Raw genomic sequence first — 14,537 nt, forward strand, 5'->3', positions numbered from 1 at the left:
CTCAATGTGGGACTTGAACTATCAATCTGTGTATTATTATTGTACTCAGAGTTAATACCTATAATAAAAGCTAAACCAACCAATGGAAATTCAACATGTGGATTTTTTTCCAAATCATTGATTCCACGTGGATAATATAATATTATATGAAAAGATAAATAAAATAAAAAAAATGAAATGGTAGTCGAAATCAAGTTATTCAACCTCCCATTCAAGCTCAATAAGTCAAGCAAAATACATAAATTTGGGGAAATTTTGGCTTGTATAAATTTCAGAAAATTTAGGGTTTTTAAAAATTGAATAAATTTTGAGTTAAAATTTGATTTTTTTAAAGTTAAACTTATGTTTTGTAGGTTTAGTTATTTATTTATTAATTTAATTCAATTCAATTTAATTCCATTTTTTGTTTTATTTATCTTTTCACATAATATTATATTATCCACGTGGAGTTTATGATTTGGAAAAAAATCCACGTGTCAAACTTTCATTGTTTGGCTTAGCATTTACTAAGGGTATTAACTACATATATACCATAATGATACATCGATTGATAGTTCAAGTACCACATTGAACATTTTCCAAGTATAAGTACCACGTTGGGCAATTTATGAAAGTACATGTGTCAAATAAGACACAAATTGATAGTTCAAGTATCACATTGGACATTTTCAAAGTACAGATATCACATTAGACATTTTATGAAAGTACAAGTACCAAATAATACACAAATTAATAGTTCAAGTACCACGTTAGACATTTTCAAAGTACAAGTACCACATTGGACATTTTATGAAAGTATAAGTATCAAATGTGACATTATCCCTTTATAATATTATATCTTTCAACTTAGACTAATTAAATAGGAGTAATTCAAGGTTTCTAACTATATTATTAGGATAATTAGAATAGTGAATTTTTTCCTTTTATATTAATAATTTAATTTAATTTAATTTATTAATAGATTGTATACTAAACTTACTTAAAATAATACAATTTTATATCGAGCTAATTATTTATTTATTGATTAGATTATAGTATAAAAATTTAAAGGTTACAATTTATTCAAAAAATTTTATATTTTTTTATATATTTGGAATTTAATCTCTATACTTTTATTTTCAGAAATTTAGTCTCTCTAATTTTTAAATTTAAAAATTCAGGTCTATTTGTTAACATTGTTAGAATTCTTTTGTGTTGGTGTGACATTTTAAAAAATAAAATAAACTTGGTATTCATGTAAAAAATATATTGTAACAGACCTGAATTTAATAAAGAATTTTAACGGTACTAACAATTCTTAAAAATCCACATCATCATTTTAAGTAGAATAAAGTATTTAGACTAACTATTGTCATTATAAAAGTACGTTGGGGCTTTTATTTTTATTTTTATAATTTTTATTTAATTAAGATTTAAAATTAATTTCAAAATAAACTTTAAAAATTTATAATTATTTGGTGTTAATCCCTAATTTTGACATTAGTTATTTCAAATAGTTAACGCTTTTAACTATGTTAAATAAAATAATGTCGTATATATTTTTTTCTTAAAATAATTGCTTCTAATTAAATCATGGCTTAATCACCTTCTAATTAATTATAATAACATATATTTGTTTCTGTTGGAATAAATATATTTAAAGAAAAATTATTTCTGTTATAAATATCTTATAAAGTGGATGTCTATCATGATCAAGATAAAGTTTTAATGTATTTTAAATTCTAATAGTTATTAGAATTAGATCTCTAATTCTTTTATATTTTTCATGCCTATAAATAGAGACTCTGATAAAGTATTGTAATAAGTCATTTTGATCAATAAAGTATATTCTCTATTACTTTCATGTTTTTTTTTGTTCTTTATTCTCTCAATCTCTCTTTATTTTATAACAATTTCAACAAACTCCAATGATTATATTATAAAAGTAAATGCAAAATTATTTCAAATTAAATTACAATGAATAAACCTAAAATTGAGTATAATAAAAAGACTAGAACCAGGGGCAAAACCAGGGGGTTGGCAAGGGCCCCGCGCCCCCTAAAATAGAAAATCTTTCATTTAAATCCTTTAATTTTTTAAAAAAATTTAAAATAGTAAAAGTAAAATTGTACTTTGCCACCCTAAAAAATATAAAAGTTTTATTTAATCCTTTAAAAATTATAAAGATATAGTCTATTAAAATTGTGAAATTGTATTTTTACTATCGTAAAAATTACAATTTAATTTCGACCCGCTTAAAAAAAATTTGATTTCATCCCTGACCAAAACCAGAATTTGATATTATAAAAATAAATGAAAAATTATCTCAAATTAAATTATAAATAAGAACTAAATCTTATTTGATATTATTTTTCTTACATTTCTCTTTCCCCTTCCTTTTTGTCTCTTGAAGGCTTAGTCCCTTCTATTCTTTTTCCAATATCTTAGGGTGTTCAAACGGTTAACCAATCGTTTAACTGAACCAAACTGAACTAGTATTAACCAAACTCTTTAATCCTTTAATCGTTAACTAAACCAATTTTTTTTCAAAAAAAATTAACTGAATCGAAATTTATATGTTTTGCTTTTTTGTTAAAACAAGTATAAAACATATAAAATAAATAAATTGATAATGTTCATTTGATTGAATTATTCGAATTAGTAATAGCCTAATACATATAATATATAATATTATTTATAACGTTCGATTAATTACCCAATTCTGAACCGAATTAACCGTAAATCGAAATTCCAATAAAACATTTAACCGACCTCTAACTAAACTAGATCGATAAACCGATCAATTAACCGAATTAGATCGATTCAATCAATTAATTTAGTTTTAACCAAAATTTGAATACCCTTACAAAACTCCACCCAACTAAATAAAATAACAAATAGAAATGGTAGGTGTCAATGATGGGCTAAACATTTCTACAGTGCTTAGCTACAGTAAAACATGTGTATTTATCAAAAGGATGGGTCAAATTTATTAGCTTAATAATCATGAAGAAAATTTTTAAAGGATGCATTTATTTGAAAGTCCTTGAGAATTCAATTGAATTAAATGCATGCTTTTTCTAAGAGAAATTTTGTTGTATTAATTGAGTTTCCATTAAAATTAATTTTTTATTGGTATCTCGTAATTACATTGAACTTCGATTATATATGAAATTACATTACACGCTAATTAAATCTAAATTCGAGTTGGATTCTAATTATATATATATATATATATATATAGAAACAAGGAAAGAATATTAATTTAAATATAAATTATTCTATTCAACGTTGCGCTGGCATTATCGGCTTGCAAAAGTGGTTCATGAAAGAAATGGAAGCCTAAGTCTCATGTTCTTGCTATGTTTGTTATTGCATTAGCTACATGGTTGCCTTCCCTGTATATATACAATACTCGAACCACCCAAGATCGTTGCAACATTTGTTGGATTAGTCGGATTAATACAGTTGCAGAAACTTCCGTATAAATCTTCTTTTTTCATACATAAAACTTGAACTTAAAACTTATTTAAAGGATTCCGTTTTACAATCTATAAACATTTATCCTTTCAAAGATTTATGGAAAGGATATGGCCAACTTTTTACTATTAGAGTAGACGTAGGTAAAATTAATTTATTTTACTAATAGACGAGAATATCTGTCATTATAATAACAAATGCATATGGAAATTTAAATTTAAAAATCAATTTCATTTGAACTCATGTGATAGCCCGACTGTTCCAGATGTGAATCACGTTTATTGAAATAAACCATCCACATTTTTTAACTTTTATTCGAAAAATAACATTGAAAGATAGCATTATCAATAGTTTAACTCATCATCTTCTTGTCTAAATATATGTTAGTTTTTGTCTTATTCCAAGCATCCCATTTATATTTCAAACAAAATTAATTATGATGATAGCTAAACAATAACAAATAGACACCATCATCTTGCGATCTCCGCCGGCAGTTATTCCCGCCGCACTCGTTGGAGAGGAACTTGTTATCGACCCAAAAGACATCAAGGTACTTTTCGCCGCCGGTCCACCACATGTGGCAGCTGAACTTGGTCCGTGAGAAGAAATCAGTGCGAAACGTCCAATTGAACTCGCCGTAGGCGGGGATGTGGCGGACGCCGAGATCGTCGTCCTTGGATCTACTGTGAGCTTCCAGAATCTCGCCATGGCTGAACCCATTGATGACGTGAATGTGAAATTTGTTCAGGATCGAGTGAGTGATGAGTGACTGAGTCAGGCAAAGCGCCATAACCAGAATCATCTTCTTCGTAACAACATTTTGGGCGGGATTCATATTTGTTAATATTTTTTGTTTTACTGTTAAAAGGATGTTCATATGGGTGATATCCTTTCCCCTTCTACCCTTTTATGGCAAAAGAGACGGGTCTCGTACCAAAAAAAGAAAAATAAAAAGAAAAGAAGATAATTATGAAATGATAAGTTCATTCTTAAAATTTATTTCAAAAAAAATAATAGGACAATTTATGTATGGTAAACTATAAAAATAGTCACTTTTGTTTGCTTTATATTGCATTTTAGTCATTTATGTTTGAAATGTTACATTTTAGTCACTTATGTTATCATTTTGTTACGAAGTGGTCACTCTACCGTTACCTCCCTAACAGTGGTCCTACGTGGCAGTCCAAATGGGTTCTAAATGCCAACTTGGATGTCGTACATGGTAGTCCAAATTAAATTTATTTAATTAAAAACCTATTTTCATCCCAGCTGGATATCCAAGTTGGCATTTCAAACTCATTTAGACTGCCACGTAGGACTGTCGTTAGGGAGGTAACGGAGTTTAACGGTAGAGTGACCTCATAACAAAACGATAATGTAAGTGACTAAAACGTAACATCTCAAACATAAGTGACTAAAATGTAATCTAAGGCAAACAAAAGTGACTATTTTTGTAGTTTACCCTTTAAGTATTCTAAAAAATAATTAAATTTGTATAATTTTATGATTTTAATTAAATCTTTCAATTCTTTTTCTATATAATTAAAATTTTGTATAATTTTTATAATTGAATTTATGAAAGTTAAAAAATATTATTAAAAAGTGTATAAAAATATTTTATATCTAATTACTTAAATTATGAAATCATAAATTTCATAAGTTCAATGGTTGTCGAGTGCTCGATCTGTAACGAAGCGATTTTGGACGATGTCGAAAAATACTATTTCGGAACTCAATTCCGTAAAATCGAATTAATGAAATTATGAATAGAATAATTTAAGTGTTTAAAATTGAAAATATGTTAGCAGTCAATCGAGTAATTAAATCAAGAAAATCATTAATTATAGTCAATGATTAAATTGTAAAAATGCAATCGCTATTAAATTTTAATTTAGAAAATACCTGAAGACCTAATTAGCAATTAACCAAAAGATCTAATGATTATTTAACCATTTAAGCCGTCCAAACTTGAGAGAAAATAAGAAGAAGAAAAAACCCTTTCTTAATTTATTAACATTTGGTCACTCAAATAGTTTTATGAAATCTTAATTATCTAAGTTTAGTTCATCACACCCATACTTTAGATTTTTAATTTGTAAAGATAAATCCAAGTTATCATTAGTAAATTTTCATAGTTTTGAGCTTGAAGATAATGAATATATGAATGATGAGTTAAAATATGTTAGAACTAAGTTAGCAGGTAGTGCAATTAGCTTGCTTAAGGTAATGATCTCACTTGCCTCGTGAATAAGTAAGTATGAAAGAGCTAGTAACTTGTAAAAAATGAGATAGTATGGAAATGGAAATATGAAATGGTATGAAATTGATTCGAGCATGATGTGAATTGGTTATGTTTTAAACTATGATATGTGAACCATGCATATATGTTTGAAACATTGGATACCCTAATAATAGTCTTGGATAGAGTTAGGTATAGTTGGCATGTCATAGCATTAGTGTACAGGATTTTTACTTCGGTTTATACCGATGAGGCGCGGAGCGGATATTATACTTCGGACGTACCGATGAGATGCTAGGCACATTTATATGTTTAGTTCGGTTTATATCAATGAGGCATAGAACGCATATTTTGCTTGGATGTACTGATGAGGCACTAGGTGCCAAATATATTGGTGTGATGGCTGTATGATCCATGTATCCATCTTGAGTCCATGTCTGGTTAATAGAGATTGTGAAAACATGTATTTTGCCTATTGATATTAGATATTGAAATGTGTAATTGTATCTCGATGTTTAAGCAATAAAACATGGCATGTGAAAGATCATTTGATCTAGTTACACAAGCGCCCTGAGGGCCGATACAGTTATAAAATGAATCATTAGATTCGAGAATGTAATGAGAAAGTGAAATCATCATTGTGAAATGTCATGTTTGCATGTAATTGAAATGTAATGGAATAAGGATTACATGTTGTTATATGACATGTTTAATAGCTTAAAGCATGATGTTAAGTTCATGAGACAAGAGATGCAACAATGATTTAGATAATATTTGGATTTCATATATGTATTTGGTTTTTTTTTGTTATATTTAATTAATGCTTTAAATCATGTTAGCATCATTTATCTCTATTGCTCAACATATGATTTTGTTTATTTTTGTGCACAGACACCGTTAAATCTCGAGGGCTAAAAGAGTGCAAAGGCATTCAAAGTTCAAAGTTCAACTTTCAACTTAGAAAAGCTTGTATATATAGTTTTTGTTATATGTGTATAGCAAGTAGCATGTTCCTAATGTCTTGAGTTGGTCTTTAGGTTCATTTTGAGGTTTTGGTACACATGATAGGAAGGTTTATAATATGAATGTGACCTTGTATATTTGATTGGATGTGTAGGTACTAAACTAGTGGTATAATGGTATGCTCACTCATTTTGTATATGTGTGTCTGTAATTGAGGATTGCTTGCATGCTAAGTAATTGAGTGTGATGCATGAAATTAGAATGAATATCATCGTATGTATATTTTTATTTTTATTTTAAATAAAAAGACTAAACTATCCTCGAATAATATAATTTATTTTAAATACGAAGTGACATTAAAGATAAATATTTGAATTCAAAATCTCACTTTAAATCAGTTTAGTCATTTCAATTATCACACTTAGTTATAGGTAAGTATCTTTAGAAAATCGATTAAGTCGGCTTTTGAGTTTTTTTGACCAAATCAATTCAACCAAGAGCCACTGCTCTCTTAAATACAGAATTAATTAAAAGATGTTAATTTTAGGCATAATAACTTATTTGATCCTCTAACTTTACAAAAAAAGTCATTTTAACCTTTCATTAATTTTTTTTATCTCCTTTAACCTTTAAACTTATATTGTTTGTCAAATCACCCCACAATGGATGGAAAAATTAATGTATGTTAACTTTGCTTATGTGGCAATCCACGTATATGCCACATTATCAATTAATTAATTTTTTTAAAATTTTTAAAATATATTTTTATATTTTTTGTACTTTTTAATAATTTTTAATATAATTTTAAAAATTTTAAAAATAATTAATTGCACATCCACATAACAATTCATGTATATGTCATATTAACAAAGTGGAACGACGATAATTTTTTCATTTATTTTAGGAATAATTTGACAAATAATATAAATTTAAAGATAAAAAATGAAAAAATAAATAAATTACTAAAATGATTTTGGTAGTATTATGCCTAAATTTTATTATAACAAAATGAAACAGTACGCTTTTCATCACTCAATAATATACTTCGATGAGTTGAAGAGCAGCCATTAAAGCAAAAAACCAAAGCTCAAAATAAACATTCAGACAGTGGAACCATGGACAAACGAGCTTCCACCTTACGAAACTACATTAATGTATATAAGGTTTTTTTTTTGTTTTTTAATTATATCATGTTCAATGTACATATTGTCGATTGAGTCTTAATTCGACTGGTATCATTATTGTTGTCAGTGTATGAAGTCGTGAGTTCAAGTATGGTGAAACGCATCATCTTCCTATTTAAAGATTGAGGAAGGGTTATGGGTAATTCTAGATATTATATAAATAAAAGAATAAATACGATAAGAACCTATAATAAAACTAATGTTAAAAAAAACATACATGTCGAATATAAAAGATAAAAAAAAAACATGTCCCACATTAGTATATGAATATCCAATAATATGGTTGGAAAAAAAATCGGAGAATTTTCATTTTTTTTCAAGGTCGATTTCGAATATTAAAATTTAAAATAAAATTACATTAAAAGAAAAGATCATTAGATGGGTCAAGATTAAGTTATATATTGTTATAAGAGTTAGAATGTAATTTTATGGTTGTATTGACTTTTATCTTTGTGATTTTTGAAATAATTAAATAAAAAATTTAACATTTTTGAGAGACCAAACTATAATTTTATCATATATTGATTCAGGATTTTATAAACTTTAAGAGCCTAAAATTGTAATTTTTCATTTTAGGAGGCCAGAGCCCTTGCCTGCCCCTCTCTCCACCTTTGAGAAGGTCTAAGAATCAAGTCAAGATTGAAGCGAGCAAAAAAATGCCTAACTCGTCTCATTGTCATCCTTACAATTACCAAAATCAACTTGAAAATTTTATGGTTGTTTTCCTCTTAAATACCATGAGGAAATGGTATTACTAGTGACGTTTTTAGTGAGATCATCGCCAAAAATCCTAAAAATGTATAAATAAAAAGATAAACTATACAAATGATCACCCAACTGTACTTGCATTCTTGTTTTGGTCATCCAACTTTAAAAATTTTCAATTTAGACACTAACATTTAAATTCGTTCATGTTTTGATCACCTATCGTTAAATTGATAATGAAAAGCACCTTTCTAATTGGGATAATAATACATTTAGTTATCAATACTTACATATTCTATCAATTCGATTTTAATTCTAAATAATTCAATAGATTTAACTATTCACATTTACAAATTCTATCAATTTGATCCTCAAACTTCTCAATCAAAGCTTTCAGCTTTTAAAACAAATGCATTCCACATCTATAAATTTGTAAAACCCAAAAAAGAAAAAGAAAAAGGACTTCTCTCAACTGACGAGCCATTTTCCGAGCTAATTCCTGGTATCAATGAATTTATCTTGAAACTTTATTTCCTTTTCATTTTTTCATTAGGTTTTCTTCTAATTATAATATTTATAACCCTTTAATTGATAAAATTTTAGTTAAAGAAAATAGAAAAACCTTACAAAAAGACACTTTAAATTTACTCTTGTTGTTAACAGTATGATATTTCCTTCAACGTACATAGAAATAGTCCTTGAAATTGGTCTTTGAAATTGGAAATTAAATCTAGAATTAAAAAAATATGGTTTTGAAAAATTCAATTGTTCAATCAATAATTATAAAATAAAAAATATGAGCATTTAATTTTTCATAAGAAAAAAAAAGTGAAAGAATTAATTAATTTCCTTTTGTTACATTGATAATGATTTTTTTTTAATTTTATAAACCGGTTAAGAGATTATTATGCTTTTATTTATTTTTAATTTTTAAATCCACGATAAGCAATATGTATCAGTAATAATTTGATTTAGTGTGAAATCATTTGCCAAATTAATTAAAAACTAAAATTATGCTAGCAAGAGTGAAAATCATTTTTTTTACAAATATTAAATTATTTATATAATTTTATTATATATTATATTTTTAAGATTTTTACTTTCAATTATTTTTAATGGTGTTTAGTTAATTTATAAATCTAACTTTTTAAAAATATAAACAAAAAGGATTACGTATAGAATTAGATAATTTCAACCCATAAATAAAGCAATTAATATATGTAGAATGCCTATATTTTAAAAGCTGAAAGCTTAGCTAGGTAGTTTGAGAATCAAATTGATAGAATTTATAAATGTAAAGGGTTAAATTAATAAATTATTTAAAATTAAGATCAAATTGATAGAATAAGTAAGCGTTGTGGACTAAATATGTTATTATACCAATTAGAAAAAAAGCTTTCCACTATCAATTAACTGTGGGTGACCAAAACATGAATGAATTTGAACATTAATGCTTAAATTGAAATTTTTTAAAGCTCATGACCAAAATAAGAACACGGGCATAGTTAGGTGATCAGGTGTATAGTTTATCTTAAATAATAATAATAATAAAAGATAAAATGACATTTTTACCAACCTAACGTCTATGGTTTATTAACAATATTTGATTTCTATATTTTCAAGGATGAGTTTGAGTATTAAATTTTAAAATAAAATCATATTCTAAAAAAAATAAGACGAAAAGTGAATCTAAGGGGTTGGTAGGGACTTGACCCCTCTTAAAATGGAAAATTTTTAACTAAGCCCCTTTGTAATAATAAAATTGCATTTTGACTCCAAAAATGATAAAATTTTGATTTAATCCTTTAAAAATTATAAAGATACATACTATTAAAATGGTAAAATTGTATTTTTACTATCATAAAAATATATAATTTAACTTTTACCCTCATTAAAAAAATTTTGGCTTCATCACTGGATGAAAGTTGAGGTGAGAAAAAACTTGTCCATCTTATTATTGGTGACATTTGTTTAGTAAACCGTCGCTAATGATCGGAAAATTTTATAGTAAATAAAAAAGATAATAAGGAACATTTTGACTGACAGAGTTTACTAGCAACATTTGATTGAAGCAACAACAAAAAAAAACCCTAAATTTAAGCTGGTTAAATAGTTGAACTCAGTGTTGGAGCAATCCAGGTTTCCACTGCCAACGAAACTCATCGGCGTTTCTAGGAACATTTTTTATATAAATGCCATCATCCTTTGCAATCCAAATGCAATCCTTCCATGAACACTTGTGAAACAAAAGCACATCTTGCCAGAACACCTTGAACGAAGCATGAGCACCGCCGCCATCGTAGTTGTTGTCATCTTTACTCGCGTAGCACCAAAAAAGGGTTCTTCGAAAAATATGTTGTTGAAAACTCCAAGTGAAATTAGTTCCAACATCAAGATTTCGACTACCTAAATCATTGTCTCTAGACTTGCAATGGACGTATAACATCCGACCATCGCTCAATCCGTTAACGACGTAGACATGCCACCTTGTGAATTCTGGAGGCAAACCCCGCCGTGGTTCAACAGAAACAACGGTAAATGCAAAAACAAGGAGGAGGAGGAGGAGGAGGAGGAGAAGAATGAAACCATTAAAGGAGCTCATGGTTTCAAGATAGTTTCTCAATATTTTTCAGCTAAAGGACACTTGGTTTTTGCCTTTGAATTTATAGCTAATTAATCATGGCGTGGGGAAATTTTATAGATGCAATTTATGTTTTTATGCAAGGAATTGAAGAGTTCTTGAGAGATTGGAGATTTAACGTACGTACATGTGATTAAGTGATATTGAATAGCACTATAGCTAGCCTAAGAAGGAATATAGAAAGTTTGGACTTGGAAGCCCAAACATTTTAATTTTTCCCTTATTGTAATAATTAGAATTATTAAGATATTTAAATTTTTCGCTTAAATAATAGTATATATATACTATCATGTCTTGGGAGGAAGAAAAACTACTTTTAAGAAAACAATGGTACTATTGAATGGTCAAATCTGTTGATTTCTAGTTCAACCGATTAAACCGATCCAAATTTGACAATCATGATATATATTCCTTTGTTATTGAAGAAATAAGTATGGGATAGGCTATGGATTCTTTTAGGTGATTTTAATGTCACTTTTATGCCACAAGAGAGTTCTAATTACTATGGGGTCCTTCCATCATTCCTATATGGAAGAGTTTAGAGATTGTTTGGATTATCTGGATGTTGTTTAATTTTCCATTCAATGGTCCAACTTTTACTTGGACCAACCTTCAAGCTAGGAGTTTATTAGCTAGGTAGGGTACTAATCAGTCCAAGCTGGTTGACTTTTTTCCCTCAACCTAGTGTACAGTTTCTTGCACCTGGGGTAACTAACCATTGTTTGCAGAATTGTAGTTTTCTCCTCCTTAGCCTTTCAAGTTTTTCAACTTTTGGACTAGGCACAAGGATTTCATGAAGACTGTTAACTGTTCGTGGGATTTACCAGTGCGCGGTAATACCATGTGTTGTTTGTTTGTTAAACTGAAAAGGCTAAAGCAAGAGACTAGAAGGACTGGAAGCAAGGCAGTTAGTAGCTTTGAATTATCTTGATGAGGCGACATTTGATTTGGTAATCTCCTTAGCTAACTCACTCAAATTAGAGGATGTTGATAGAAGCTGTTACAAACAAAAAGCCAAGATGAAATGGCCGTGATGAAGATCAAAACTCTGATTTTATCCACCATGTGAAGAATAAAAGATAGCCCATTGAAGTTCTTTTTTGTGATAATGGGACCAGGTTATATAACTGAGGAGATTATAGGGCTCTATAATGAATTATTGGTGCTGAGGATAAGAAGGTAAATGGTGGTTCAGTAGAACTATTTAGGGACCTTCTGCAATGTTTTATGGGTGAGGAAGGTAAACTGCATTTGGTGAAACTAGTGACCATGGAAAAAGTTAAAAATATTTTTGAGCTTATCTAATGGTTATACCATGCATGCTCTGTAATTGGAGAGGATGTTTTTGCTACTTTCAATACAGCAACATTGGTGCTGTGCTTATTCCTAAGGGACAGAAACCTACTCATGCTGCTGATCTCAGGCCTATTTCTTGCTCCTCAGTTATATACAAGTGTGTAACTAAGATCCTAGTGAGAAGGTTGACACCTCTTCTGCCTAGTTTAGTCTCACCAAACTAGAGTGCTTCTATAAAAGGGAAAAGCATATGGGATAATTCTCTTTTAGCGAAGGTATGAAAGAGGTAAAATTACTGCTAGAGTGCCTTAAGAGTTGACTTGAAAATGATCCATTGAGTTGAAGGTTTATTCTTGCTGCTATTGAACTGCCACAACAATCTATTCCACGAATTAAGGCCTGCACGACTACCCCAAAATTTTCAATTGCTTTAAATGGTGGTTTGGTTGGTTACTTTAAAGGGCAGGAGGTATTAGGCAAGGTGATCCTGTCACTTTCGGTAACTATCCTCCCAAAATTGTAGGATTTGAGAGCAAATGTTCAGTTCTCATCCAGAATTTCATCGAATTTAATTGACCCATCTGTCTTTGCCCATGGTTTGCTTATCTTTTTACAAGGATAGAACAGATTCTGTGGTGGGCATTTGGCGTATTCTTTCTACTTTTATCAACTTTCCGGGCTTCAGTTAAACGCTGGAAAAAATGAGATTTTTGTTATAGGTGTGCCACAAGAGAAACTCAACCTAATTCAGAGTTCCATTGATTTCAAAGTTAGTCACTTGCCAAAGAAATATCTTGTTATTTTTCTAGTTACAACGAGACTTTCAGTGAAGGATTGCTTGCCTTTGTTGGGATGACGACTCAGACTTAGGTGGGAGAATACAATTGGTTCAATATATTTTGTGCCAACATTCCATTTTACCTAAAACAAATTTTTAAAAGCTAAACCAAATGTGTACTCTCTTTTTTTTTTTTTTTTTTTGAGGGGGGATGATAATTAAGACTCAACTAAAGGAGCAAGGGTAAGTTGGAAAAAAATTTGTCCTCCAAAAGGTGAAGGTGGACATAAACTGAAGGACCTTCATAATTGAAATAAACTCGTATTATCCAACATATAAGAAACATTTTGATAGGATATGGATTTCTTTGGATTGCTTGAATCAAAGAGTATTTGCTTACAAATTATTCTTTGAGAAGGTTCCATTAAAAAGTAACACCAATTGGAGTTGGAAGAAAATTGTAGAACTTAGAGAGGAAGCAACAATCGTATTAAGAAATTATGAGTTAAAATAGGGGGAAGATTACTTCGTCCAAAATATGGGAAATGGTCAAGCCTAAAGTTAAGGTTGTATGACATAGGATTTGTTTGGTTTCTTCTACATATTCCAACACATTCTTTCACCACTTGGATGGCAATTCTAGATTCCAATTTCCAACCAATAAGAGGATGATACGGCGGTGACTCAGTATTAATGGTCACTGCTTTGTTTGTCATTATGAGACCCAAAATAAGAATCATATTTTCGCAGAATGCACATTCGAAAAAAAAAAGTGGAACAAGTTTCGGTTTTGTGCTGTGTAGAGGACTATGGTAAACTGGCAACTTGAATTTAGTTGGATTTTTAGCAGACACAAAGGTAAAGCTTCAATCATTCTAAAATTGACCTAGAATGCTTTTGGAGGGAGAAACAAAAGGAGGGGATTCTTAAAAGCATTGAAGGACTGATTAGCTTAAGGTTTCAAGGCAAGAACAGACAGTAGATAATTTGTGTTTGGCTTGAAACATTTTGGAATGGGTAATTTTCTGTTCTATACATACAAATAGCCTGTATTGACAGTTTCACAGCTTTTGTTATTTCATTGGATTACAAAACTTATCCAAATAATAATAATAATAATAAATATTTTTATAGACTCCACAACGGAATATAACAAGTATCAAATTTATTTATATAATTAAATTATTATTTTTTACTAAACCTTGTAATATATTTATCAAACCCTCAATCCGCTTCGCTATTCAGATGTCAACCAAATAAAAGACGTCTATA

At 29.0% G+C, this 14,537-nt stretch overlaps 2 protein-coding genes across 2 annotated transcripts; both read right to left on the reverse strand.

Annotated features, from left to right (window-relative positions):
- Positions 1–3,704: 3,704 nt before the first annotated feature.
- LOC121220233 (S-protein homolog 1) lies at positions 3,705–4,320 on the reverse strand. The gene has a single exon (XM_041099651.1). It carries the CDS (start codon positions 4,292–4,294, stop codon positions 3,890–3,892), a length of 405 nt encoding a protein of 134 aa, XP_040955585.1. The 5' UTR covers positions 4,295–4,320; the 3' UTR covers positions 3,705–3,889.
- A 6,349-nt stretch (positions 4,321–10,669) lies between these two features.
- On the reverse strand, positions 10,670–11,152 carry LOC107908535 (S-protein homolog 74). The gene has a single exon (XM_016835722.1). It carries the CDS (start codon positions 11,150–11,152, stop codon positions 10,670–10,672), a length of 483 nt encoding a protein of 160 aa, XP_016691211.1.
- Between the last annotated feature and the right edge of the window lie 3,385 nt (positions 11,153–14,537).

Source organism: Gossypium hirsutum, chromosome D08 (assembly GCF_007990345.1).
Source record: "Gossypium hirsutum isolate 1008001.06 chromosome D08, Gossypium_hirsutum_v2.1, whole genome shotgun sequence".
NCBI lineage: Eukaryota > Viridiplantae > Streptophyta > Magnoliopsida > Malvales > Malvaceae > Gossypium > Gossypium hirsutum.

Coding starts and splice junctions, on each gene's coding strand:
- LOC121220233 (XM_041099651.1), bottom strand. CDS start 4,294: ATGAATCCCGCCCAAAATGTTGTTACGAAGAAGATGATTCTGGTTATG.
- LOC107908535 (XM_016835722.1), bottom strand. CDS start 11,152: ATGAGCTCCTTTAATGGTTTCATTCTTCTCCTCCTCCTCCTCCTCCTC.